Consider the following 27,746-nt stretch of genomic DNA (forward strand, 5'->3'; position numbering starts at 1 on the left):
CCTAGCCTCAATGTCTCAGGCAGCTTTCTAAGACTTTAAATCATCCATACCCTTCTCCCCCTTCCTCTCCGTCCTTTCTTCCTCTGCTCCTTCTCCCTCTTTTCCTCTTCTTATTCTCTTCCCCTTCCCTTCTTCTCTCCCCTTCAACTCTTCTTTTCCTTCCTCCCCTTTTCCTCTTTTCATGTCTCTCCTCTTATTATCTCGCCCCCCCTTCTCTCTCCTCCCACTTCTCTCCCCTCCTCTAGCGGAGAAAACAGTCCTCAGCAACTGTTCATTCGAGTAATGATTGACAGCTTCCTCCTGCCAGGGGCGTGGTTGAGCAACTCCCGCCGGAACCCTCTGGGTAAAAGAGGAGTTTGGGAAGAACGGAGATCCCGCCCTTCCCCCCTTGGTCCTGCCTTTTACCGGGCGGCCTCACTCAAGATGGCGGCAGCGTCTGGTCCTTACGTTACCAAGCGCGGAGGCTGCTGGGAACAATAACAACACCGCTTCCGTGATGGCTGCCGTCGGGGCTCCTGGTGTCGTGGCACTGGAGCGGATCGTGGGGGCCCTGAAGATGCTGCTAAGCCCCGGAGGTACGAGGCCGCGCGGGGCATCGCTCGCTCCCAGCCCGGGCCGTTTGCCCTCCCTCTGTCCTCTCCTTCCTTCCCAAGCCCCGCAGCCCTCCGCAACCCTCGTGGCTCAGCACGAGCTGCAGGCCGGCGTTAGCCGGAGAAAGGGTCAGAGGGCCTCCGTTCAGAGGCGCCCCCTCGCGGACGGACTAACGGAACGCCCACAGATCAAGGAAGCGAGCCTCTCTAGGCCTGGTGCCGAGGGTAGATATCTGGACTTGGAATCCGGCTGGACCCGAGTTCAAATTCCGCTTCAGACACTTAGCAGCCTAGTGATCCTGGGCAATTTACGTAACCTCTGGGTGCCTCATTTCCCTCATTTGTAAAACAGGGATAATTGTACAGAGCTTTGCACATAACTACTAGCAAGGACGGACTGCACGATTCAGTCTTTAATTGTATTCCAGTTTCCTAGCTGGGTGACCCTGGGAAAGTCACTTCATCCCCATTGCCTAGCTCTAACCACTCTCTGCCTTGGAACCAATACACTGTCTTGATTCCAAGATGAAGGTCCGGTTTAATAAAAAAAAAAAATTATAACCCGGGTGCAGATGGGGAATGGGTGGCTATGGGGAGGAGGAAATTCTCTCCCCTAAGGGAGCTTGGCATTTTCTCTACAACCAAGGGCCCTGCACAGTGGTCTAGTTCATGGAAATACAAATGCAGAGAATCTGTACCAATATTGGGAATATCAGATAAGATCATAGGTTATAGAACAGAGCATAGAAGACATGGAAGTTAAATATTCCCGTTTTACAGATAAGGAAATTGAGACCAGAGGAAGGAAAGTTAGTGACCTTCTCAAAGTCACTGAGAAAGACTAGTCAATAAATATTAAATGTCTTCTATGTGCCAAGCACTGGCTAAGGTTTAGGGATTTAAAAAAAGTCACTATATTCCCTACCCTCAAGGAGCTTACAGTCTAATAAGGGAGACAGCAAACAAGCTACATACAGCATAAATAAGAAATAAGGCAATAGAACAGTTGTAAAAAACTTCAGTAGCATACTAAATTATACAAAACAGAATTTAGATCTGGAAAAGACCTTAGGGATCATTTCGGCTGAATTCCCCCCCCCCCCCCCCCTCCAATTTTACAGAGGAAGAAACTGAGGTTGGGAGAGAAAAGTGTTGGGAATAGTCTGAAAGTTGGAATTGGAACTCAGGGCTTCTCAGCTCAGATCCAGAGTTTTTTCCATTGTTCCTCCCACTTTGCCCTTCTCACACTACTTTTGGCCATACTTGTTTCTCCTAGCCTTTGCCTCAGGAGAGAAAGGATAGTATCTTTATTTCATCTTGGTGGCCCCAGCACCTAGCCTACAAAGAAGCATTTCCTTATTGTCCTTTAAGCAAGTGTCTCCTCTCTGATCATTATCCTGTCTATCCATTGTTTGTGCCTAGTTGTTTATATTTTATCCACCATTTTAGACTATAAACTCCCAGAGGGCAGGGACTGTCTTTTACTCTTTCTTTTGTATCTCCAGTTCTTAGTACATTGCTTGGCACATAGTAGAAGCTTCATAAATCTGTAACTGCTTAATAAATCTTTGTGGAGTAAGGGTACTATATGCCATTCAGTTTTATATGAGTGAAGAATTTGGAAAGATTTGTGTTGGTGGTAAGTCTAAACAGTTTAAGGCATAATGATAGTGAAGTCTTGAATGCTAGAATTAATTATCATTAATTTACACTTTCTTTTGTGGGTAGGGGGGAGCTGTTGGAGGTTTTTGAATAGGGAAGTGATAGCCAAGGTAGTGTTTTAGGAAGATAAGGGCAGTAGTTTGGTATGAAGACAGTATGCTTTGATCTGCATCTGACTCCAACAGTTCTTTCTCTGGAGATGGATAGCATTCCCCATCAGTTGACCATCCTACAATATTGCTGTTATTGTGTACGATGTACTTCTGGTTCTGCTTATTTCATTCTGCATCAGTTCATGTAGATCTTTCCAGCATTTTCTGAAATCATCCTACTTATCATTTCTTATAGCACAATAGTATTCCATCACTATCATATACCACAATTTGTTCATCCATTCCACAATTGATGGACATCCCCTCATCCCCTCAGTTTCTAATTCTTTGCCACCACAAAAAGAGCTCTTATAAATATTTTTTTACAAGTAGATCCTATCTCCTTTTTTTTTAAATTATCTCTTTGGGATACAGACCCAGTAGTGGTATTACAGGACCAAAGGGTAAACAGAATTTAGCCTTTTGGGTATAGTTTCAAATTGCCTTTCAGAATGGTTGGATCAGTTCTCAACTTTACTAGCGATGTACCAATTTCCCAATTTTGCTCCATCTCTGCCAACATTTATTACTTTTCCTTTGCTGTCATATTGACAATCTGATAGGTATAAGGTGGCTACATCAGTTATTTTAATTTGCATTTCTCTAATCAAGAGTGATTTAGAGCATTTTTTCATTTGATTATTGATAGCTTTGACTTCTTCATATGAAAATTGCTTGTTCATATCCCTGGGGAATGGCTTGTGTATATATGAGTTTTGCATTTTTATATATATTATAAATTTGTCTTAGTTCTCTATAAATTTGAGAAATAAGACCACTATCAGAGAAACTTGTTATAAACATTTTTTCCCAGTTTTTGTTTCCCTTCTTATCTTGGTTACATTGATTTTGTTTGTATAAAAGTTTTTTGATTTGTTATAATAAAAATTATTTACTTTATATCTTAATAATACTCTCCATCTCTTGTTTGGTTATAAATTCTTCCATTCTCCTTAGATCTGCCAGGTGAACTTCTGGGTTCCTCTAATCTACTTAATGGAATCACTCTTTATATCTAGATCATATACAAAATTGGGCATTTTATGCAAGCAAAGATTTGCATTCAAGTTTTGCCCATGATACATATTAGATGTGTGACACAGGTCAGTCATTTAAACTTGGAAATGCTTTAAGCCATTGGGGTCAAAGTTAAATAGGGACCACCAAGTACATAAGGATCTCTATAGACCACATAGTAATTTAGAAAACCACTTATTAACATTATCTTCTTTTGTATTTCTATTTATTTTGTTAAATATTTCCCAATTGCATTGAAATCTGGTTCTGGGAGTGTTGTGGGCCTCCCCTGCCCAACTTTGAACACCTCTGCTCTGGACAATTCTTGCAGTTGCTAATCTGCTTTGGTACCAGGAATTCTCTATGCCAATAAAAGAATAGGTCCTATGCAAAAAGGATTTGTAGCATATTTTGGAAATGAGAGAGACTTGAGGCAGTATGTGAGCACTATCTCTGAAACTTTACCAATGTCATAACTTTGTAACAAGTCTCTTAACCTTTCTTGGCCTGTTTCCTCGTCTTTAAAACAAAAATGTTGGACTAGATGGTCTCTGAGGGCCTTTTTAGCTCCTAATGTTTAATTCCATGAAACCAGTTAGGAAGTTATTTCAGTTAACCATGTTTGAAGGGAATGAAAAGAAAGAGAGTCTGGAGAATGATTGGAAAGGAATTCTATTGTAAGAATAACCACTCAACAAATATTCATTAATTGAGTACTTGGCTAGATGCTGGGGGTACAGAGATTTGATCCAAGAGTAGATCAAGAAATCAAAGATAGGATAATAGTCATATCATTGACAGAAATGGGGGAAGGAGAACTCATTTAGAGGAGAAGAGTTCATTTTAGATAGGTTGAATTGGAGACTTGACAGAATGTCAAAGTGGACATGACTAGAACGGGGAATGGAACTCTTGAAGGAAATCTGGGCTAGAGACAATCTTTTGGGAGTTCTCTGCAAAGAGGTGATAGTTATAAATTTTTAGGCTTGGAAAGTAATTTAGAAATCATCTCTCCAACCCTCTTTGGGCCTCAGTTTTTTTATCTGTAAAATGAAGGGGTTCAACTGATCCATGAATTCTGTTTTTAGCTCCAAATTCTAAGGCCCATGATTCTTATTGTGCAAATTAGGAAATGTAGTTAAAGTTGTGAGATCGCCATGGGAAAGAGTTTATATACCAAAGCAAATTGTTGAGGACAGGTCCTTGGGATTTGCCCACACTTTGAGAATGGGAATAGGAAGGGTAGTGCTGCTTTAGGAGAAAAAAGGAATAATCAGAGAAGTAGGAGGGCTGTGCAAAGATGGTGCTAGGCTAAGGACTATGACTAGAAAGACAAAATAATTCCTGTTCTCAAGCAGCTTAATTAACATTCTACTGGAGATTCAACTCCATCTTAGTATTCTTCTCTTTCCTTCTTTGCATGACTCTCATCAAAAAAGAAATATGAAAAACTGTCTTATGGGCAAAGAATTGGTTTCTCTGGATTGTGTTGAGCAGAATTTGAAGATACTCACGCATTTCGTTGGCATATTTGTGGAAATCTGTGATATTTATGCAGCAGGCTTCCCAAGAAGCTCCAGAGTAAATAGCAATTCACCCTATCATTTGGCTAGTTTTTTTTTTATATAATTATGATTTACTTGTTTTTAGCATTCATTTTTACAAAATTTGAGTTCTAATTCTTGCCTTCTTTTGAGCCTGCCCCTCATCCATTCAGAAGTTAAATAGTATATCAACTATATATGTAAAGTTATATAAAACATTTCTACATTAGCCAAATTACCCAAAAAAAGGCAAAAAAAAACTAAAGAAAGTGAAAAAAGTATGCTTCAGTATACACTCAGAGTTCATCGGTTCTTTTATTGGAGGCAGAGAGCCTTTTTCACCATGGATCTTTTGGAATTGCCTTAGATCATTATATTGCTGAGTATAGCTAAGTCTTTCACAGTTGATCTTCGTACAATATTGCTGTTACTGTGTACAGTGGTCTCCTAATTCTGCTTCCCTTACTTTGTATCAGTTCACATAAGTCTTTCCAGGTTTTTCTCAAATCATCTATTTCATTGTTTCTTCTATTAGCTATCATTTAAAATTAATGTCTTATGATAGTATCCTACATCATCCATAAGCAATAATGTACCATAACCGTTCCTAACTTTTAGAGCTTTTGTTCTCCGCCCCTGCCCCATCTGCTATTTAGTGCCATCAAATATAGATATTTTTGTGTCTTTCAGTTGATCAGTTCTGTCTGACTGTTCATGGTCCTTTGGACCATAGCATGCCAATGCAGTCCACAGGGTTTTCTTGTCAAAGCTACTGTTGTGGTTTGCCATTTCCTTCTCCAGTTGGATTAAGGTAAACAGAGATTAAGCCACTGTCCCAGGGTCACACACCTAGTGTCTGTGGCCTATTTTGAACTAGGGTCTTTTTGACTCCAGGCCCAGCGCTTTTCTTGACTCCAGGTCCAGCACTTCATGCACTGTGGCTGCACCATCACCCTATTTAGCTACCTCCAAGCTATTTACTTTGTACTTAATGAATCATTCCCTGGCTCCATTTTATCGTGATCTAGAGCAAATAATTTCATTTATTAGTCCTTAGATTCTAAGAGACATGGATTGCTACATATTAAAGGAATACCTATGTTGATCTTCAATTAGTTTTATCTTCCATTACCAGCAGAGGGCAGAACAACCCATTTTAATGTTTTTATTGTGTTTTCTTGGTGGACCTCGAAAAACTTTAAACTTTTGGGTTGTTATTGTTTTTTATTTTAGTGGTATTAAATCAGTCTCCTTGTATCCAATATCTTCTTACTCTTAGATCTGTTTGTCTGTTTCTTCTATGGGTTTGCAATTTAAGTCCCCAAAGTTTATACTTAAAGGGCAGACATCTGTTCCATGTCTAATTTCCTTTTTTCCTTTTCTTTTAAAGGATCAGATTCCAGTTCACTACAGAACACCAAACATGATGTTCTGTTGGATACTTTAAAATCTAACTTGTCAGCTTTGGATGAAAAATTTAAGAAGGATCCTGAGTGGAAGGAGCTGAAGAACCTGCAAGATGTAATTGCCTCTGGGGCAGAATGGCTGCAGAACTCTATGGATGTTACCTGGAGTTTTACTTCTCAACTTTTAGTGTTACTATTGTGTCTAAAACAAAGCATGATTCTGCTAGCAGCCAATTTCCAACCATCTGAGCCAAATCCTAGAACTGCAGAAGCGGCCCCTGTCCTAAGTCCTGATACACTTAGTATATCTCAGCAGAAAACTGTTCAATCAGCTTTGCAATTTGTGGTTACCCTAGGGATCTGTCCCTTTCTTTTGCCTGGTGTTGGAATCCCTCTGCGACGTCGGACAGAATTTGGTGCAGTTATTCAAGACATTGTCTCTTTTTCTGCTGCTCCCAGTGCAGTTCACAGACTGTACACAAGCTGCATCGTACTGCTGGATGTTGCAAAACATGTGTCCCTGGGCAGCCTGATTCTCAGTCATCACCTTGGAGACATTGCAGCAGGGCTGTGCCAGCTAGGATTCTGCCCCATGAAAAAGAAAGATGAATTAGCAAAACCTCTGAAAGAAGTGAGTGTATAGAGAACTGTGTGTGTGTGTGTGTGTGTGTGTGTGTGTGTGATGGTACCCAAATCTACCTTCTCTCTGCTCTTACTCATCCCATCTAGTACCCTTGATGGCAGGTGGCAGGTCTGGAGGGGTTTCGGAGAGACTCCAACCATAGCTGCCATGCTCAGTTGTAGGGGTAAGTAACCCTGGAGTGGGGGAAATACATTGGTAGACTCACTGATACTGAATGAGCCCCCAGTGGTATGCTTTCCATTTATACAAATCAGTCACAATTGTGACACTTAACTTTTTTTTAACCCTTACTTTCTGTCTTAGAACTGATACCAAGAATTGGTTCCAAGGCAGAAGAGCTGTAAAGGCTACGCAGTGGGGATTAAGTAATTGGCCCAGGATCACACAGCTAGGAAGTACCTGAAACCAGATTTGAACCTAGGACCTCCTGTCTTTAATTTCTGGTTCTCAGTCCACTGAGCCACCTAGTCCCATAATTCTAAAATAGCTTTTTGAATTGTTCCCAGAAATAAACTTCCAAATCCTAAAAAAAGTCATGTGAATTAGCTATTGGGCAACAAAGCACTGCTGCCATCTTTATGGATAAGTCATTAATCTTGCCCATCAGGGTCATGTTTGCACTTGGACTCAGGAGTCTTTATACCTTTCCTTGGGCACTTTTTTTTTTTAAACCCTTACCTTCTGTCTTGGAGTCAATACTGTGTATTGGCTCCAAGGCAGAAGAGTGGTAAGGGCTAGGCAATGGGGGTCAAGTGACTTGCCCAGGGTCACACAGCTGGGAAGTGTCTGAGGCCAGATTTGAACCTAGGACCTCCCATCTCTAGGCCTGGCTCTCAATCCACTGAGCCACCCAGCTGCCTCCCCTTGGGCACTTTTATCTGAAAAGCAGCTTTCCTCTCAGGTTCTTTGAGAACTCTTCCCCGCCCCCTCTCCCCCCCCCCCCCAAACTGCTTTCTCTGTATCTCACACAAATTCTCTCTTTTTTAGTCCCTTTTAGTAAATGAAAAGTGTCCACATAAGAAAGGGGAAATACCTTAAATGGATAATAAGTTAAAGAAATAGAGTAATTTTAAAATATATTTTCTGAGCAAGGACTGACAACATCTTGTGATGTCATAATATTGTCAGAACTCAGTTGTATTTATCTGAAATTTGAGAACAAAACAACACACTTAAGAGAAATGGATCTACAGATAGAAGTTTCCAGGTGCAAGTTATTGGCCCTTTCTCTTTATGAGCGGAAAGATCACATTTTTCTGTTATACCCTAGTTAGTGATGGGAAAGAAGTCTTTTATTATCTTGGTAACACTTTGGTGGGATGACTGATGCAGGACATTCTTTGGAAATCTTCCAGTTTCTTGCTCTTAGCCATTCAGCAAATGCTTACTAAAAACTCTTCTGGATGTTAATTGCTTTTTCAAGTGCCAGTAATAAAGAAATAGTGTAAGGTATAGTTTATACTTTCAAATAGCTTACAATCTGTTTGGCAAGAGAAGTTACAAACACACACATGCATACACAAAACAATGCAATCTTTTTAATTTAAACATTTTAAACTTGTTTTTAGAGATATTATGCCTTTATAGAACTTTAAATTTAAAGTTTAAAAATAAATGTATAGGAGCAGCTAGGTAGCTCAGTGGATAGAAAGCCAGGCCCAAAGACAGGAGGTCCTGGATTCTAATCAGGCCTCAGATACTTCCTAGCTGGGTGACCCTGGGCAGGTCACTTAACCCCCATTACCTAGCCCTTACCATTTTTATGCCTTGGAGCCTATATAGAATATTGATTCTAAGACAGAAGGTAAGAGTTTTTTAAAAAAGTAAATGTATATAATATTAGCTTAATTCATATAGTGCTTTAAAATTTATAGTGTTTCATATAGGTTATCTCATTTGACTGTAAGGCTGGTGCTATTGTTGTCATCCTAGTTTATAGATATAGTTTATAGAAACAGACACTGAGTTAGGTTAAATTACTTGCCCAATGTCATACAGTTAGTAGTGTCTTAAGTCAGGATATGAACTCAAGTCTTTCTGACTAAAGTCCAGGATGTAGCATCTATATAAATGGACCTGCCAATCTGAAGCATCTAAAGTAGTAGATACTGGTCCTAGGCTACATTCTTACTCTTTTTAGGAATTTAGGTAAGATATATTTCCATCACAAAATTGCCTTCTAACAGTTAATAAGGGAAACTTATACCATTAGTGACTGTCTCAAAGGCTTATACCTCAGTTCCATTGATTTTGAAAATCCTGCCAGAAACAGGAGACCTCATCGACTTCCCAGATCCTAGAAAACCTCCTGTGTTAAGAGTTAAGGAATCACCTTTTTTTTTTCCAGCCATATTTTTTCCCCTAATTACACGTTGAAGCAATTTTAACATTAATTTTCTCATATTTTGAGTTCCAAATCTTTCCTTCCTTCCTCTCTTCCCTCCTTGAGATGGTAAGCAATTTAACATTACTTATACATGTGCTATCATGTAATACATATTTCCATGTTTGTCATATTGTCAAAGAAGACATCACTCAAAAAACACTTGCAGAAAATGAAACGAAAAATGATATGCTTTGATCTGCATTCTGACTCCATCAGTTCTTTCTCTGGTGGTACATAGCATTTTTTATCATGAGCTCTTTGGAATTGTCTTGGATGATCGATTGTATTGCTGATAATAGTTAATTCATTCACAGTTGTTCATTGTATAACATTACTGTTACTGTGTCCAATGTACTCCTGGTTCTGCTTATTTCACCTTGTATCAGTTCATGTAAGTATTTGCAGGTTTTTCTGAAATCTTGTGAGGACTCAGTTTTTTAAATCTCTGAGTGCCCCAGCAGAGGTATGCGGCACCCCTAAGGGCCAGTTGCTGTCCGAGTCACATTTTGGTGAGAAAGAGACAAGATAGAATAGAAAAGGAAGATGAGTGGGAGCAAGGGAAAGCCAGACAGGGAAGGAGGAGAGGTAGAGAGAGAGCAGGGGAGAGGGGATGAGTGCCCATGGTGAGGAGGAGAGGCCTCAGGTATGATTTCCCCTGGTGTAATTGCCAAGAAATCATGGCCTTATTGCTTGACCATGTGGTGAGGTCAGGAAAACAGTAGGGGGAGACAGCACCTTGTTACAGGACATTATCGTTTATTCTCTAATGGTTATCTGTCTGGAGCCGAGTAGATATTTTGTTTTGAAAACCTTGCCTTTTATTTTTTAGGGTCTAAAGGAAGAAGAGAGGACCCAAGCCAGAAAAGCCTTGCAGAGCATTTTAGATCAAGTCTACCAACCCCTGGTTGTTCGGGAGTTGATTATCCTCCAGGGAGGACCTCAACAGGTGCTTTGACTATAGCATGGGAGAAGAATACATTAATGGGGATGTGTGCTGTGCCTTTTCTCCCCTATGGGTGATTAATATGAAGATCAGATAATTGGATTCCTGTTTAACAATTTATAATTTAGTGGAGATGCATTACACCTTCAAGGTCACTTAATGATATTTATTTAACTTGTTCCAACAAGGAACAAGGGATGGGAAACTTGAAACTAATTAAAATGGAATTTTCTTTTAGATGAATAACGGGGTTGTAGATAAGAGAACTTTTCCTAAGGGGAATATCATAACCATTTAAAAAAGGACTTATTGATAAGATTTCTATTAAAATTTAATTCTCACTGAAATTAGATCTTCTGTTTTTACAAAAACTTTTAAACATATTTTCAAATAACAGTTCTTTGCAGTAAGCATATTGGGGATATCAGTCCAATGGAGAATTTGACTACTTTAAAATTAGATAATTAAACATATATCACTGTTGAACCAAACAGTCCTGAGTTTAAGAAGGATCCTGCTAAGCCTAAGATATTTTTCTTATTAATTTCTGAGTCTTGTGAAAATATTTTTGTGTTACTTTGTTGTTTAATGGAGAGATGTTATAGTTGGTTAGGGCTCTTTGCTTTTTTTTTTTTTAAACCCTTACCTTCTGTCCTGGAGTCAATACTGGGTATTGAAGGCTGAGAAATGGACCAATTGATGCTGTGGTTTTTTTTTTAATTAAAATGAAAAATTTTAAATGATTACAAATCTGTTTTTTCTCTTCTCCCAATGGAAAAAAATTAAAATGAAGCCTTTGAAACAAAAATGCAGTCTAGTGAAACAAATCTTTGCATTGACTGTGTCTCAAATAAAATATGCCCTTTTATGCACAGTCAATTCCTCCCTGCTAGGAGGTATAAATAGCATGTTTCATAATGAATCCATTGGAATCGTTGTGGGTCAGTGATCTTAAGCCATTTAAAGTTGTCTTTACAGTTATAATATAAATTGTTCTTTGGTTCTTCTTACTTCACCCTGCCCCAGTTTATACTTCCCAGATTTTTCTGAAACCTTCCCTTTTCATCATTTAAAAAAAATGTTTTTTTAACCCTTACCTTTTGTTTTAAGAATCAATACTGTATTTTGGTTCCAAGGCAGAAGAGCAGTAAGGGTTAGGCAATGGAGATTAAGTGACTTGCCCAGGGTCACACAACTAGGAAGTGTCTTGAGATCACATTTAAACCCAGGACCTCCCATCCCTAGGCCTGACTCTCAGTTCACTGAGTTACCTAGCTGCCCTCCTTTTCATTATTTCTTTTTTTTTTAAACCCTTACCTTCCATCTTGGAGTCAATACTGTGTATTGGCTCCAAGGCAGAAGAGTGGTGAGGGCTAGGCAATGGGGGTCAAGTGACTTGCCCAGGGTCACACAGCTAGGAAGTGTCTGAGGCCAGATTTGAACCTAGGACCTCCCGTCTCTAGGACTGGCTCTTAATCCACTGAGCTACCCAGCTGCCCCCTCTTTTCATTATTTCTTATAGAACACTAATATTCTATAACATTTAGGGACTCTTAACTTGTTCAGCCACTCCCCTGTTGGGCATTCCTTCACTTTCCAATTCTTTGTTACATCAAAAAGAGCCACTACAAATATTTTTGTATAATATGGACCCTTGTCTTCTTTGCTCTCATTGATTTCTTCCATAGAAAACTGCCTCTTCATATCCTTTGACCATTTATCCATTGGGAATGAAAGAGGAGGTTTCACTAATCTTTAAAGAAAAGGGATTTTTTTCTTTCAGAAAAGGATGTTGTTTTACTTCCTCTAAAAGGTATCTCAGAGTATTAGTGCAGTCTTAAAGCTGTTGAGACTGAAAGCTGTACTAAGACTTTGGGGACAACTTGCTCATCTCATTTTCACAGGATGTAGTGCTATATTTTCTAAGTTTCACATTTCACTTATTAGTTTTACACCTTCCTAAAGATATTCTTCCCCTTCCTTTAGACATGCTCAGATGTGAAAGCAGTGCCTAGTGCTCGGACCCCAGCCTGGCTTCGACGTCTTTGTGGGCAGCTGCTTTCAGAAAGATTGATGAGACCTCATGGTGTTCAGGCTGTGGTCCGGGGCATCCTGGAAGGAGCTGGTGGTAAGAAATCAGATATTTCCATTTTGCATTCAATTTCTTTTGAGTTTATGTTTACTAGATCTTTCAGCATTTGACTTAGATCAAGTGTAAGAAAATTAACTGAAATAATTAGTTTTTATGCTTTGTAGGTGGGGCACCTAGGTGGCACAGTGGGCAAGGTGCCAGGCCTGGAGTAGGGAAGAGTTCAGATGTGGCTTCCGATACTTTCTAGTTTTGTGATCATGGGCAAGTCACTAAATTCATGTTTGCCTCAGTTTCTTCGTCTGTAAAATGAGCTGGAGAAGGAAATGGCAAACCACTCCAGTATTTTTGCCAAGAAAACTCCAAATGGCATCACGAGTTGGACACAACTGAAAAGCAACTGGATAGCACTCTGTGTATAGGAAGAGCCAAATCTAGAGTTAAACTGGATTTCGTGTTTCTGTCTCTTATTTCCCACAGAGGTGACCAAGGGAAATCTCTTAACCTTCCAGTGCCCCAGGCCATTTTTCAAGTCTGTAAGCAGGAGTGGGCACACTATAGTCGGCCTATTATCGTATATACAATAAAACTATTTAAAAATGTAACAACCATTCTTAGCTCAGGCAGTTCAAAAATAGGGAGAAGGCTTGATTATAGATTGCTGATCTCTGTGGGCAGAGGTAGTTTTTCTTTGGGAGTTCTCCACATTAATGAAATCATAGGTGGAGACAAAGACAAAAAAAAAAGAGTTCTTTTTTTTCAAAATAATTCATTTTTCTACTATTACTCTAAAGCAATCATAGGCAATTTATTTGGGGACACTCTTGTAGTGGTAATAAATCTGGTTTTGAGTCTTAGCTTTGCCACCTTTTAGCAAAGTTATCCTGGATAAAGTTATTTAACCTCTCTGAACCAGAGGACAGTATTAATAATACTGCCCTTACCTATCTCTCAAAAGTTGTTATAAGATTCAAATGAGATAATTTATGTGAAACGAATGTTTATAAGCTATAAAGTAAAAATATAGAATATTCTTTTAACAATTTATGTTTACTACTATCCAGTCATTTTTCAGTGGTCTCTGACTCTTCATATCCCTATTTGGGGTTTTCTTGGTAAAAATACTGGAGTAGTTTGTCATTTCCTTCTCCAGTTCATTTTCTAGATCAGAAATGGAGGCAAAGAAAGTTAAATGACTTGCCCAGGGTCACAGAGCTAGTCTGAAGAGGCCACATTGTACCTTGTTTAATTATAATGCTCATAGAATGTAGATCTAAGTGTCAGCATCCTTTATTAAAAAGCAGTTTCCTTTAAACTGGGGGTCCGCATAGTTATTCCAGTGTGCTGTAGGCTTTAATGGATTTTTTCCTTTTGAGCCTTAGAGGGCAATAAAAGGACACAGACCAGCCTTTGAGAGGTTTCCCCTCCTTCAGGCACTAGATGGGGCTAGAGAGCAAGTTAGCTCTTCCCCAGGCAGCTCTTCAACTGGCACAGGAGACCATAATCTCCAGTCAGCTCTCAGCATCAGAGTTTTCCTCCAGTCCTATCACTTCCCAGGATCAACTTCAAAGCCTCAGAACTGTTTGTTTTCCCCTGTGTTTCATTCAAGTGTCCACATAAGAAAGGAGTCATATCTACTCTGTGTAGTTTTTGAACAACAAGTGAGCAGATATTAATAATTTACAGTACCAGAGCAATACATCACACAGACATTCCATGGCATAATACCAAAGGAAGTTCTTTGTGAAAAAAGCACTTTATTTGTTCAAGGGTGCATGGCATTACTTTGTGACTGAAGAAAGCATTCTTTTAAAATCCTTTAGGAACGTGCCTTTACATTTGGAGTCTTGGAAATTTCTATAAGATGCTTTTCTGTTCTCAAACTTCTGGGGTGAATATTTGAATTTCACTCATCTCCTTGATTGCCTTACTTTTGTTGGGTAGAAGTTAAATTCTTTGTTGAGCAAGTAGTTTTTTTATTTAAAAAAAAAACACCTCATCAATAGTTAAATAAGAAAGTAACAAACTATACTTGACAAAAGTGGGCAGGACTCACAAAATTCAGTAGCAGTAAATGTGCTGCTGTTCTCCCTATTGTCCTGTTGGGAAGGGTGACTGATCAATGAAATAGGAAAGAGTTAGTAAATAGTATATATTGACTGCATTAGGCACTACACTTTTATAAATGATTAGAGATCACACAAAAGCACATAAATTGATGAACTTCCCTCCTCTGGTCTTAAGTACCATTCCTTGAGTTTATTTGATGTTTTCATCCATTGGGTACAGCTGGAGCAGCTGGTGGTGCTGGTGCTGAAGCTGTTGCTGCTGACTGGAGGAAGTGTGACATGGTGGCTAAGATTCTGGCCTCCTGCCCCCAACAATCCCTTTCCTTAGAAGATTACTATCAGCAGATCTGCCCTCAGGTAAGTCATTATTGCATTTTACCACCTGAAGGTTCTCTACTCTTTTCATAAAAGGAGCTTTGAGCATAAAGCATTTAGATGGCACAATGGATCTAGTCTGGAATCAAGATCTTCCTGAGCTCAAATCTGGTCTCAGACATTTATTGGCTGTGTGACCTTGGGCAAGTCATTTAACCCTGTTTGCCTCAGTTTCCTTATCTCTACATGAGCTAGAGAAGGAAATGGCAAACAATTCTAATATCTTTGCCAAGAAAACCCAAGTGGGATCACAGAGAGTCAGAGACAACTGAACAAAAAATAGCCTTGAGCATCCTGATGTGTCCTCTGATGGGGGTAGAGTTTGGGGTTGACTGGAAGAAGTAGCATAATAGTTTGTTAGTCTGTTTTGAAAGGGCACTCACTCTTCTTTGGGGTCTAATTAATTCCTTGGGGAGGTTGCCCATTAGCCTCTTTGCTACTGTTTAATAGGTGGAACCCACAATGAGACATGCTTGAAGGGCTGGTTATAATTTCTTTTCAGGTTGGAATGTTAGGTGGAAATTATCTTATTTCTGATCTCTTGAACCTAGAGATTAAAATTTCATTTCAGTAGCTAGAACTATCTTATGGCATAGTTATCTGTGAATGAACTTGGGATTTGTTGGTTGGAATCCTTGTACTGGAGACCATGTTCTTGGGACACTGTTCTTCAGGGTTCCCAGATACTGAAGGGTATGCTTACAGACAAAATTGAAAAATTCATGATAAAAGATCTTTGAATGTTGAACTATACACATACATGTCTAAAAATGAAGATAAATCAAGAGTTTTTAAATAGTGGCTAAAATAGCTTGGGTGTTTAAAAATCTGTTAACAGTTTTTTGTTTTTTTTTTTAATTCTTTCTTTCTTAGTAACAACTCTTAAGATTGAAGGGGAAGGACTGGGCAAACGGGATTAAGTGATTTATCCAGGATGACCCAGCTAGGAAATATCTGAGGTCAAATTTGAACCCAGGACCTTCTCTCTATAGGCCTGGCTCTCAATCCACTAAGCCATTTAGCTACTCCTATGAATAGTCTCTTTGTAAAAACTGTAGCCATCCAGCAGCTTGATAATCTGGAGTTCTTCAGTGATTTACATGATACTTCTCTTTTCTTCTTCTAGATTCTAGATTTATTGCACATTCGGGATAAATTAGTAGCCCGGCAGTTTCAGAGAGTTGCTACTACTACCTTCTTGACCATGACAAGAGAACACCCTCAGCTGGCCATGAAACACTTGCTTCAGCCAATGTTAGAGCCGGTTCATCGATGTTCCAGTACAACAGGTAAAGGGTTCATGATGGGACTATCCAAGCAGGAAAAAAACGACTAGTTATTCCTGCTCTGTCATATCTTATAGCCCAGAAACTTGGCAGCTGCTGCAGAAGCTTGCTTTTGGGTGAATCTTTTTTGTTTTAAGACATTGCTACCCTTTCCCACTGCCTTCCCCAAAATAGAATCCCTGCTTGTAATTAAGAAATCCAGTGGAAGCAAACCAGAGATGCCCCATTCTGACCCCTGCCAGGAGGTGGAAGGCACGTTTCCTTGTCATCCTGTGACCACAGTTGGCTACTGCTTTGTCTACAGTGGAAAGGGTCCTTGTACTTCACAGGACTTGGCTCACTGGGTAAATTGTTCTAGCTTTCCTTCCTTCCTTCTGCTTATAAAGCTTCTCAGGCTTATCCCAATTGTTCATACTGGTCATTCCTGAGAGGAGAATGGCAATCTGTCGCATCCATCTCTTACTCTTAGTTTGGCCACTTCCCTCGTTTTGTTCCCATTCCTTTGCTTGTGCACGAAGTGCATCCTTTGACATACAGTATGTCCCCCATCTCTGCAGAGGGCACATCCCAAGACCTATGATGGATGGCTGAAACTGCGGATGGACGTGTAATAAAGCATCATTGATAAGGATACAGGAAGCCATTGCCAACATTAAAATACAGGCATACTGAAGTGCATTATTACACAGTACTGTTATCCCTCCCTTTCTAGGGGAGAATATGCTCCAAGACTCCCCCCTCCCTCTGCCCATGCCTAAAACTTTTTTTTAAGTTTATTTATTTAATTAATTTAGAATATTTTTCCATGGTTACATGAATCGTGTTCTTTCCCTCTCTTCCTCCCACCCCCCTCCCATAGCCAATGAGCAATTCTACTGGTTTTACATGTGTCATTAATCAAGACCTATTTCCATATCATTAATATTAATATTAATTAATATTAATTATATAATTAATTATAATTATATAATTATATATAATTATAATTATATAATTGTATAATTAATATAATTAATATTAATAATAATAATAGGGTGATTGTTTACAGTCTACATCCCCAATCATATCCTCATCGACCCATGTGATCAAGCAGTTGTCTTTCTTCTGTGTTTCTGCTACCACAATTCTGTCTCTGGATATGGATAATGTTCTTTCTCATAAGTTCCTCAGAAATGTCCTGGATCATTGTATTGCTGCTAATAGAGAAGTCATTACATTCAGTTGTGCCACAGTGTATCCATCTATGTATATGAGGTTCTCCTGGTTCTGTTCCTTTCTCTCTGCATCACTTCCTGGAGGTCGTTCTAGTTCGCATGGAATTCCTCCAGTTCATTATTTCTTTCAGTACAATAGTATTCCATCACCAACAGCATGCCTAAAACTTCTGATAGTACCCAACCCTCTATAGAGGGTTGCTTTAATTTTTAACAGGTAACTTTACTATATGGCTCTCTCTCCCTTGGCTCAGCCTTCCATAATGCCCTCCCCCACCCTTAACCTCCAAAAAACCCTCTAAGGGAAAGCAGAAGGACTGAGAGAATTCCCATCGCTGAGAGTAAACCCAATGGTTTACTGCAGGCAGACCCTTGGGTGCAGCTCCACTTCACCCACCAGGACTGCCCAGAAATGGAAGCCAGAGATGAGGGGTGACCACCATGTAACCCCAAGCACATCCTGAGACTCTCCCGAGGTGCTCTGGCACCCCCTTCACACCAACTGAGGTGAAGCCCTCTACAGTGGCATTACAAGTCCCATCTGAGCCCTCTCTTTTATGCATTTTCCCATGGAGAATCTAGCAGCTCTAATTTGTGGGCCACAAGGAAATCTAGTTAGCCTTCAAGTTCTACAATAAGCTTGCAGACAGTAACAAAGTATATGTTAACATACAATTACAGTTTTTTAAAAGCTATTTCTCCCTGCTCTGGAAGCTACATATAGTATTAAAAAAAATTAAGTAAAAAAATCAGTTTTTGGTCTATCCTTGACCCTTGACTGGCCCTGGATGGGCAGACCCTTGTCTGTTCAGCTAGTTCCTCTTCCCTGCCAAGGTGTGGAAGAGGTCAGGCAGAGTGTGGCTTGTCCCCCTTCTCTTACTTTCTCCAGGGCAAGGTCCTTACAGAGGCAGGTTTTCTCTGCCCCTTTACTCATCTCACTTGTCACTTAAAGCAGAATAGAATAAAATCCATAGAGGCAGTGTCTCTCTCCTTTCCTCTTCTTTAGATGGAAATTAGTTTATGAGCTATTAAATGTCCCTTTTTAGTGAGAGGAGGAGCATCTCCAGGGAATGGTCCCTCTTCAGGAGTTTGAAGAAGGAACAATTTGTCATTTTGGTTGAATGAAATAGTTTCATTTACAAAGTTATCTGTAGCCTAATAATAATGATCAGTAGAACCATTCAGACTTCTTTGATTAGAGAATTGGGAATCAGATGTGGAATATATTTTTTGAGTGAAAAATGTGAATTTTTCAGGCTCTTGAAAGGAAGTAAAATATCTAAAGTCATGTTCTTTTCAAGACAAGAATTCAAGACTCTTAGTTTTAATGTGTAAGAATTTTTAGGTCATGATTGCATATGTAAAATCTATCAGATTGATTATCATCTCAGTGGGAGGAAGAGGGAAAGAATTTAAGACTCAAAATTCTTTATAAAATGTTGGAAACTGTTTTTCCATGTAATGGGGGCATAAAATAAAACTTAAAAGCATAAAATTTTTTTTATGTTACTATATTAAATAATATAAAAGTTCATTTTTGTAACATAGTCCTATGGTAACTGATTAATAAACATTTTAAAATTAAATTTATTTATTTATTCAATAGAGTCAATGATATGGTCCAGTGAATAGAGGACAGGATGTGGAGTCAGGAAGAATTTAATTCAGATCTTGTCTCAGACACTTATTTGCCATGTGACCCTGCTTACATCACTTAATCTCTCTGTGCCTCAGTTTCTTCATTTATAAAATGGAGATAATAATAATGTCATTATTCAGTTATTTCCATTGTGTCTGACACTTCATGACCTCATTTGGGGTTTTCTTGCAGAGATGCTGGAGTGGTTTGCCATTTCCTTCAGCTCATTTTACAGATGAAGAAACTGAGGCAGAGTTAAGTAACTTGCTCAGGATCACCTAGCTAATAAGTGTCTGAATCCAGATTTGAACTCAGGTCCTCTTGACTCTAGGCCCAGTACTGTATCCTCTGTGCCATCTAGCTACTTTATAATAATAATAATATTATATAATTATATAATTATAATAATAGAGCCTACTAATTAGTTCACATGGTTAGAACATTGTGCTACTGAAGCCAAAATTGTAGCTCTGATTTTTCTGTGGCTCATTTAGTCTCATTCTTTTTCATGGTCATAAACTTTGTTTCACAATTGGTGCTGCTGCTTACCTGGGGACTATTTGGCTCAGTGCAAACCCATTATTACTACTAGAAAGTAAAGTGTAATTTTTCTAGGAACCAGATTTTACTGTATTAATATAAGTTTTGATTTTTTAGGAATATATGGCTGCTAAAGTTAGATTCTTTGAATGCTGCATTTTAGGGGAATGGCGATTTTATAGATTGATCAGTGCTTACCATCTCTTATCTTTCTTGGGTACAAGTAGTTCCTTATTATGATTATTTTTTAAAATCCTCACCTTCTGTCATAGAATCAACACTGTATATTGCTTCCAAGACAGAAAAGTGATAAGGGCTAGGGCAATGGGGGTTAAGTGACTTGCCCAGGGTCACACACAGCTAGGAAGTGTCTGAGGCCAATCTTGAATCTAGAACCTCCTATCTCTAGGCTTGGCTCTCAACCTACTGGGCCACCCAGCTGCCCCCTATTACTGTTATTTTTTTAAAATAGGTTTTATTGATCATTTGTTTTGACTTTATTCATTTTGAGATAAACCTCCCTCCAACTCTAAACCCTGCCCCTTGGAATTGAACTCTAACTTATAACAAAGAACATTATTATGTAAATACAGCAATTATATTGGACAGTGTGTGCAACATTATATATATGTATGTATGTAATATACATACTTATTTTTAAATTCCTTCTGCTCCCTCAAATTAAAAAAAAATTGGTTGTTATTAAAAATGATGACTGTTAAGCAAAACAGCCATATAGTTGTCATGTTAAAAAATGTATGTATCATTTTTCATCTTGAGCCAATCAGGACATGAATTAGCATGCTTCGTGATCAGTCTTCACAAAGATAATAATCAAATATATTTGTTTTTGTTTTTCTCAAGTGAAAATTTTTGTTTAATTTTTTAAATTACATGTAAAAATAGTTTTTAACCTTTATTTAAAAATTTTTTTAATTTCAAATTCCATCCCTCTCTCCCTTCCCTTCTCCTTAAAAAGGCACAGTTTTATATAGATTATTCATGTGTAGTCATGCAAAACATATTTCCATATTAGCCATGTTGCTAAAGAAAACAGTCCAATTGGGTAACTGGGTGGTGAAATGGATAGACTTGCCAGGCCTGGAAGACTCATCCTCTGGCACTTACTAGCTGGGCAAATCTCTTCACCCTGTTTGCCTCAATTTCCTTTTCTATAAAATGATCTGGAGAAGACAAATTACTCCAGTATCTTTGCCAAGAAAACTCCAAATGGAGTCACACAGAGGACTCACCTCAACAATTAAAAAAAAGGGAGGCAGCTAGGTGGCTCAGTGGATGGAGAGCCAGGCCTAGAGACAGGAGATCCTGAGTTCAAATCTGGCCTCAGACATAATATTGATTCTAAGACAGAAGGCAAGGGTTTAAAAAAACACAGTTAATCAAAACAAGAAAAAGAAAGTAAGCTTTGATCTGCATTCCAAATTCTTCAGTTCTTTCTCTGGAGGTGGAAAGCATATTTCATCATAAATCTTTTGGAATTGCCTTGGATCATTCTGTTGATCAGAATAGGGAAGTCATTCACAGCTGATCATTCCACAATATTGCTATTCCTGTGTATGGTGTTCTCTTGGTTCTGCTCATTTCACTTTGCAGGAGTAATAACTTGAGTCTTATCCAGTTTTTCAGAAACCATTATGCCCTTCATTTCTTGTAGTACAATAATACCCCATCACAATCTTGTACCATGATTTGTTCAGCCATTCCCCACTTGATGGGCGTCTCCTGAATTTCCAGTTCTTTGCTTCCACAAAAAGAGCTGCTATAAATATTTTTGTACTTATAGGTTCTTTTCCTTTGACCTCTTTGGAATATAAACCTAGTAATAGTATTGCTGAGTCAAGGGGGATGCACAGTTTTATAGCCCTTTAGGCCTAATTCCAAATTGCTCTCCAGAATGATTGGATCAGTTCAGAAATGCCATATTTGTAAAGTGCTTAGAACAGTGCCTGGCAATATTAAAGGTTCTTTATTCTTGCTTGTCTTCCCTCTTTTGGTTGATTATTGCATTGCTCAGAGTTTTTCTAGCTTTCAAAGTTGTTTGTCTTTATTACAATGTTGTTATTGGATAAATTGTTCTCCCCCATTCTACCCGCTTCATTCTTCACCAGTTCCTTTATGTCTTCTCAGATTCTTTGAGACCATCTCTTTTGTTATTTTGATTTGTGGCACAAATATTATTCCATTACATACCGATCTCCCAATTTTGTTCAGCTCTTCTCCATTTAATGCGTCTTAGCTTATAGTCCTTTACTAAAAGAACCGTTATCAATATTTTTGTGGTCTTTGGATTGAGATATTTGCCCATAATGGTTATTGAGATCTTCCCAGCCCAGTTTCCTTTTATTGTTCTTTTTATTTATATAATCTTAACCTGTGTGAATATTGTTTTATTTCAGCTCATTTTACTTTGTATCACCTCATATGTATCTTCCCCATGTTTCTCTGAATCCTCATATTCCCCATCTCTTATAAAGCATGATACTATTCTATTACAATCCTAGACCATATTTTGTGGGATCCCCCCATCAATGAGTACCAAATTTATTTTTAGTTCTTTGCTATCACAAAAAAGGGCTACTATGAATATGTTGGTCTATATTGGACCTTTCTGTTTTATACTTCTTTGGTATTTGTGCCTATAAGTGGGATCTCTGGGACAAACTGTATGAAATAGCTTAGTTACTTTTCTTGTATAATTTTATATTAAAATCCAGAACAATAAGACTGTTCTCCCCACATTGTATTAGTAACCAGTCTTTCTACAGCTTCTCCACCATGACTATTGATGGGTTTTTCAGGTCATCCTTGCCAGTTTGGAGAGTGCATTGTTTTAATTTGCTTTTCTCTTTTTATTAGTAATTTGAAACCTGTTTTTATATGATTTGTTTATAGTTCTTTTCAAAGCACTTCATATATTTTGATCATTTATTTATTGGGAAATAGCTCTTGGTCTTATTATATTTGGGCTAACTCCCTCTATATCTTAGATGTCCAACTTTTATTAGAGAAGGATGCTCAAAGAACTTTTTAACTTTAGATTACCAAAATGTTCTCTTTTATGTTTTGTGATCCCAGTGATTCAGAAAGCAGTCAGGTGCCTCTTCTGTGTCTAGCACTGTGCTAGGGGCTGGGAATTAAAAAAAAGTGATTCTTAGACTCTTGTATTCTCTTAGGAGGAATGTTCAATGGAGGAGTGGGTTTGGGGAGAAAGAACATGATAATAATCTTCTTTACACCTTGTTTGGTTATGAATTCTTCTGTCTATAGCTCTGAGAGGTCCTGAATTTTGTACTTTTTTTTTTAATGATATAACCATTTATATTCAGGTCACATCCATTTGGAGCTTATTGTGGTATTGTTTCAAACTCCTTTCTGCTAAACAATTTTACCAGTTTCTTAACAGTTCTTATTAAATAGAGAGCTCCTCCTCCAGTAATTTATGTTCTTGTGTTGTATCAAACACTGGGCCACTCTTTGGAATGGTTTTTGTTAAAGAAATTCCTAATTATCAACTTATGGAGCCTTTATATCCCATTTCATATTCTCTAGAGCTATCAGCCAAGCAGGAATTACTACCAGGGACCATTGTGGTAAAAGAGGAAGAACTTAGTTGCTGTTTGGAAGATGTGTTTAAGGTGAGTAATTTAATAATAATGGTTCATTTTTGTTTAGTACTTTAAGATTTTCAAAATTCTTTCCTTACAACCTTGTGAAGTGGGTATTGTATGTATTTCATATCTGCTTTATAGATGAAGAAACTGAGATTCAGAGGGATTAGTAGTTGTCCAAGGTGGTTAGATAGCACAGGACATCCTGAGTTCAAATTCAGCCTCAGACACTTATTAGCTGTGTGACCCTGGGCAAGCCACTTAACTTATTTGTCTCAGTTTTCTCATCTATAAAACAGGGATAATAATAGTATCTACTTTGCAGGTTTGTTGTAGGGATCAATAAGATAATATTTGTCACAAGTGCTTTGTACAGTACCTGGCACATAGTAGGCATTGTATCAGTACTCATTCCCTTCTCCTCTTCCTTCCTTGTCCCAGACTTCCCACAGTCACATAACTAGGGTCAGAGTAAGAATTTCAGCTCTGGATCTTGTTTGGTGCTTTTTTCATCATATTAGACCACGATCCAACCTGATATCTTCAACTGATGACTCGGAAGTACAAACATGTGTTTAATTTTTTCAAGAAAATAATTTTCTTTTTTCTTTGGACCTTGAGAATCAGAGCTGTTACTTCTAAACCCCAGACTACCCTTGAGGCATGAACACTGCAAAACCATCCTTTTTAGTGACATAACTGAGAGCTGCCTATATTACTAATATTTTTTTCCTGTTTCACAACATTGATTAAAGTATTGTCAGAGAAATGGAGACCAGAGATCTGTCTTGAAATCTGGTTTTTGGAATATGGCTTTCTCTAATGGGACTATCTTAGAGGATTTGGCAGGGGTGTTTTTATTGTTGTTGAAGTCTCCTTTGTGCTCTGTTAGAGTACATTGTAAATCAAGTTTGAAAAACAGGCTCTTGATTTCCAGAGTCCACATTTCAGGAGGTTTTGCCTGGAAAGCTAAGTTGGAGCCAGGTTGTAAAGGACTTTAAATGACATAGAAGAGGCATTCATATTTGATTCTAGAGGTTATGAGGAGCCACTTATTGAGCAGGGCAGTGGTTGAGTTAGATGCTTGATTTAAGAAGATCACTTTGGCAACTGCAGACTGAAGAAGGGAGAAGCTTAAGACATGAAGCCCAATTAGGAGGCTATTATAATATAATAATCATGAGGGTATGAACTAGGTTGGTGACCCTATGCTAGAAAAAAGGGAATAAATGTTAGAAACTGAGAAAAATGGATTAGTTAATTAGAAACCAAGTTATTTTCTTTTTTTTTAATTTTTGTTCACATTTTTTTGTTGGAAAAGCAGTGTTTTGTAATGGATGGAGAACTGGTCTTGGAGTCAGGAAACCCTAGGTTCATGTCCTACTTTTGACACATAATGGTTTTGTGCTTTTCCTAATCTCTCCATGCCCCAGGCAACTCTTTGAAACTAAAAGTGGCAGGCAGGTGCCAGTCTGCATAGGCACAGGGATATCTTCTCCACGAGCACCTGGAATTGATGGAATCACAAGTCCAATAAAGGAAGAAATGATGTTTTGTTTATACTACATCACCTTAATTTATGAATAATATTTCTCTACTCCCCCATCTTGGAAAGTGACCTTTTGCCACAAAGATCAAAAAGGAAAGAGAGCAAGCAGGGAAGGCAGTTTAGTAAAATTAGCCAACATATCAGCCATACCAGTTTGAACAAAGGCAGAATTAGAACGTGTAAGGTATTTGTTATCAAAAACAACTGACCTAGAAAAGAGGTCAAGGCGAGATAATTTAAGAATCACGGCCCCGAAAATCATGACCAAATGGAAAACATAGATACCATATTTTAAGAAATCCATCCAAATCTGTTGGAGTTAGGCAGCAAGGTGAAAATAGAAAGAATCTACCAGTCTTTTGGAAAAAAACTCAAATTGAGAACATCTAGGAGTGTCAGCAAAACTCCAGAGCTTCCAGGTCAAGTTAAAAATACTGAAAATGGCCAGAAGGAACAAGTTTGTATACCAAGAAACCACAGGAAAGATCTCACAGAATCTGGCAGCTGCCACCTCTGAAGGGAGAAAAGATCTTGCAGTATGATACCCAAAAAGACAAAAGAAAAAGGTCAAGAATTTGCTGTGAATGCTAACACTATAACAATAAACAATTATAACAGTTTTTGATACAACCTAGAATAATTAGCCCTGCAAAACTTAATATAATCCTATGGGGGTAAAATGCATGTCTTAATAGATAAAGGACTATTAAGCATTTCTAAAAAAAAAAGACCAGTGCTAAATAGAATTTTTGAAATGAAAACACTGGAGATGAGAGAAACTTGGAAATACTAGTACATTTGAGCATTTGGAAGAGGTTAAATGATGATTAAATGCTTATGTTCTAAGAGGGAGGAGATACATGGGTTGCTTTAGAATCTGACTGTCTTCAAGAGTCATAGGAGGAGGAAAGAAAGGCAAACAGGATCTTGGGATGGTTTTGGTTCATATTTTTATTTTTAAAAGCAGGGAAAAAGGGAAGAGAAAATAGAATACAACACAGAAGAAATAAAGAAAGGAAGGAACTTACTATTTCCCATGATTGGAGTACAGAAGAATACTATATACATACATATATGTGGAGAAGTGGGAGAAGTAGAGGAGAATGGAAGAAGTTTTGACATCTCATGAGCTTCAGTTTTATTTGAACTGGATAGCGGAGGGTTCAAATCCCCTTCCCTTCCAATTTTAGAAATACATTAAGTTTAACAGGGAAAGCATTAGGGACAGGGAAGGAGGAGGATAGTGTTTAAGAGGAAGAGTAGAGTTGGGAATAGAATAATCAGAAGCAAATTAAATTTCAGCTTTGAAACATGTATCAGAGAGGGAAGATTGACATCGTAAGAATGAGTAATTGTTATCCTGGTTGGATGAAGAGAAGGGAGGCAGAAGAATGAGATCAGACTTTAAATTATAGATTACTAATGTAGATCCTATTGCCTTTCTTTTTCCATCTTTTTTGCAAAGAGAAAGGGGAGATGAAAAATTATAAGGAGATATGCTAACTGTGAAAAGACTATAGCAATAAGTGCAAATGAATTGAACTCATTGATTATATAGTGAAGAGTAGAAGAATGGTTTAGAAAAGCAGACTCTAACAATATATTGTTTATAAGAAACACATTTAGACCATAAAGATTCATACAGAATTCAAACAAGGAGTTGAAGTAGAATTTCTTGTGCCTGAGAGGAATTAAAAAAGTAGGAGTGTCATTTTGAAAGAGATAAGCAGGGATACTACATTATCCTTAAAAGTATCATAGATGATGAAATTATATAAATGCTTAATATAACATATGTGCTGAATAGCAAAGCATCTAAATACTTGAAGAAAAAGCTAATCATATTACAGGGGAAATAGAAAGCAAAACTATAATACTTGAAGATCTCATTGTGCCCCATCCTCAGACCTAGACAAATGTAACAAAAGGGCAAACAAAAAAAAAAGATTAAGATCTGAATAGAATTTTATAAAATTATGATTACTTACTTGGAATGGAAAGGAGTATAGATATTTTTCTGCTGTGCATGGCAGCTTTACAAAATTGACTATTAAAGAAACTTCATAATAAGTGTAGGAAAGTAGAAATATTAAATACATTTTTATTTAACACAATACAGTAAAAGTAATTGATGACATTTTAAGAAATTTTTCAAACTTAGAGGCCAAAAATATTGTCCTGAAGAATATGTGGATCAGAGAACAAATTATAGAAATAAAAAAATAATTTTGTCAAAGAAAATGAGCAGAGCAAGACAACACATCAAAATTTATGTGAAGTAGCTAAAAGTCATTGGGAGAAAATGATATCAAACTGTTTCATCAACAAAAGGAAAAAATAGACCTTTGAACTAAACATACAACCATCACAGTAAAACAAATTTTTAAAAAAACTATAACCAAACACAAAAATAGAGGTTCTGAAGTCAGAGGTATAAACAAAATTGAAAATAAAAAAAACATTGAACTGGAAAAAAGACAATTTAAAAAATAATAATAAAATAGATTAACCAATTACTGAATTTTATTTTTAAAAAAGGGAAGTCAAATTACTATTATAAAAAATAGTTAACAAAAATGAAATCAGGGAAATTATTGGAAACAATTTTGCCCAATTATATGTCAGCAAAAATGTCACTTGATGAAGTGGATGGATATTTACAAAAACATAAATAATTCATATTAACAGCCAAGAAATTGGGAATTTAAATAACCTAATCTCAGAGAAAGGGATTCAACAATGTACGGTCAAAGGGGCGGGGGTGGGGGGGAATCACCTTAAAATGATAGGCCTTGTCATCAGGGTCTAGAGGTCTGAGATCTTTTGGAATGTGGAGATATAAAGAACTGTAACTCTAAGTCTAGAAAATTAGTATTTTCAGGAGAGAGAGGCCCAGGGGCTTCCAGAAAGATCATATACAGGTGTCTCCTATACATACAGACTTATGATGAATAACATTGAACATATGGGTCTGAAGTGATGAAATAAATTAAAATTTCTGATATCAAAGTAA

General features: G+C 37.8%; 1 protein-coding gene across 6 annotated transcripts in view; it reads left to right on the forward strand.

Annotated features, from left to right (window-relative positions):
- Positions 1–318: 318 nt before the first annotated feature.
- The window catches only part of TANGO6 (transport and golgi organization 6 homolog), a 220,037-nt gene continuing 192,609 nt past the window's right edge, over positions 319–27,746 (forward strand). For 2 of the 6 annotated variants that reach the window (XM_056811232.1, XM_056811258.1), the window contains exons 1-7: positions 375–575; positions 6,356–7,002; positions 10,230–10,346; positions 12,330–12,471; positions 14,722–14,858; positions 16,003–16,165; positions 23,126–23,211. In XM_056811232.1, the coding sequence (XP_056667210.1) occupies positions 497–575; positions 6,356–7,002; positions 10,230–10,346; positions 12,330–12,471; positions 14,722–14,858; positions 16,003–16,165; positions 23,126–23,211 (1,371 nt within the window). In that variant the 5' untranslated portion in view covers positions 375–496. Of the gene's footprint in view, positions 576–6,355; positions 7,003–10,229; positions 10,347–12,329; positions 12,472–14,721; positions 14,859–16,002; positions 16,166–23,125; positions 23,212–27,746 lie in introns of all 6 variants that reach the window. The other 4 variants (XM_001377974.4, XM_056811251.1, XM_007477352.3 and 1 more) reach the window with 4 other exon arrangements.

The sequence above is a fragment of the Monodelphis domestica genome, chromosome 1, assembly GCF_027887165.1.
Source record: "Monodelphis domestica isolate mMonDom1 chromosome 1, mMonDom1.pri, whole genome shotgun sequence".
Classification (NCBI taxonomy): Eukaryota; Metazoa; Chordata; class Mammalia; order Didelphimorphia; family Didelphidae; genus Monodelphis; species Monodelphis domestica.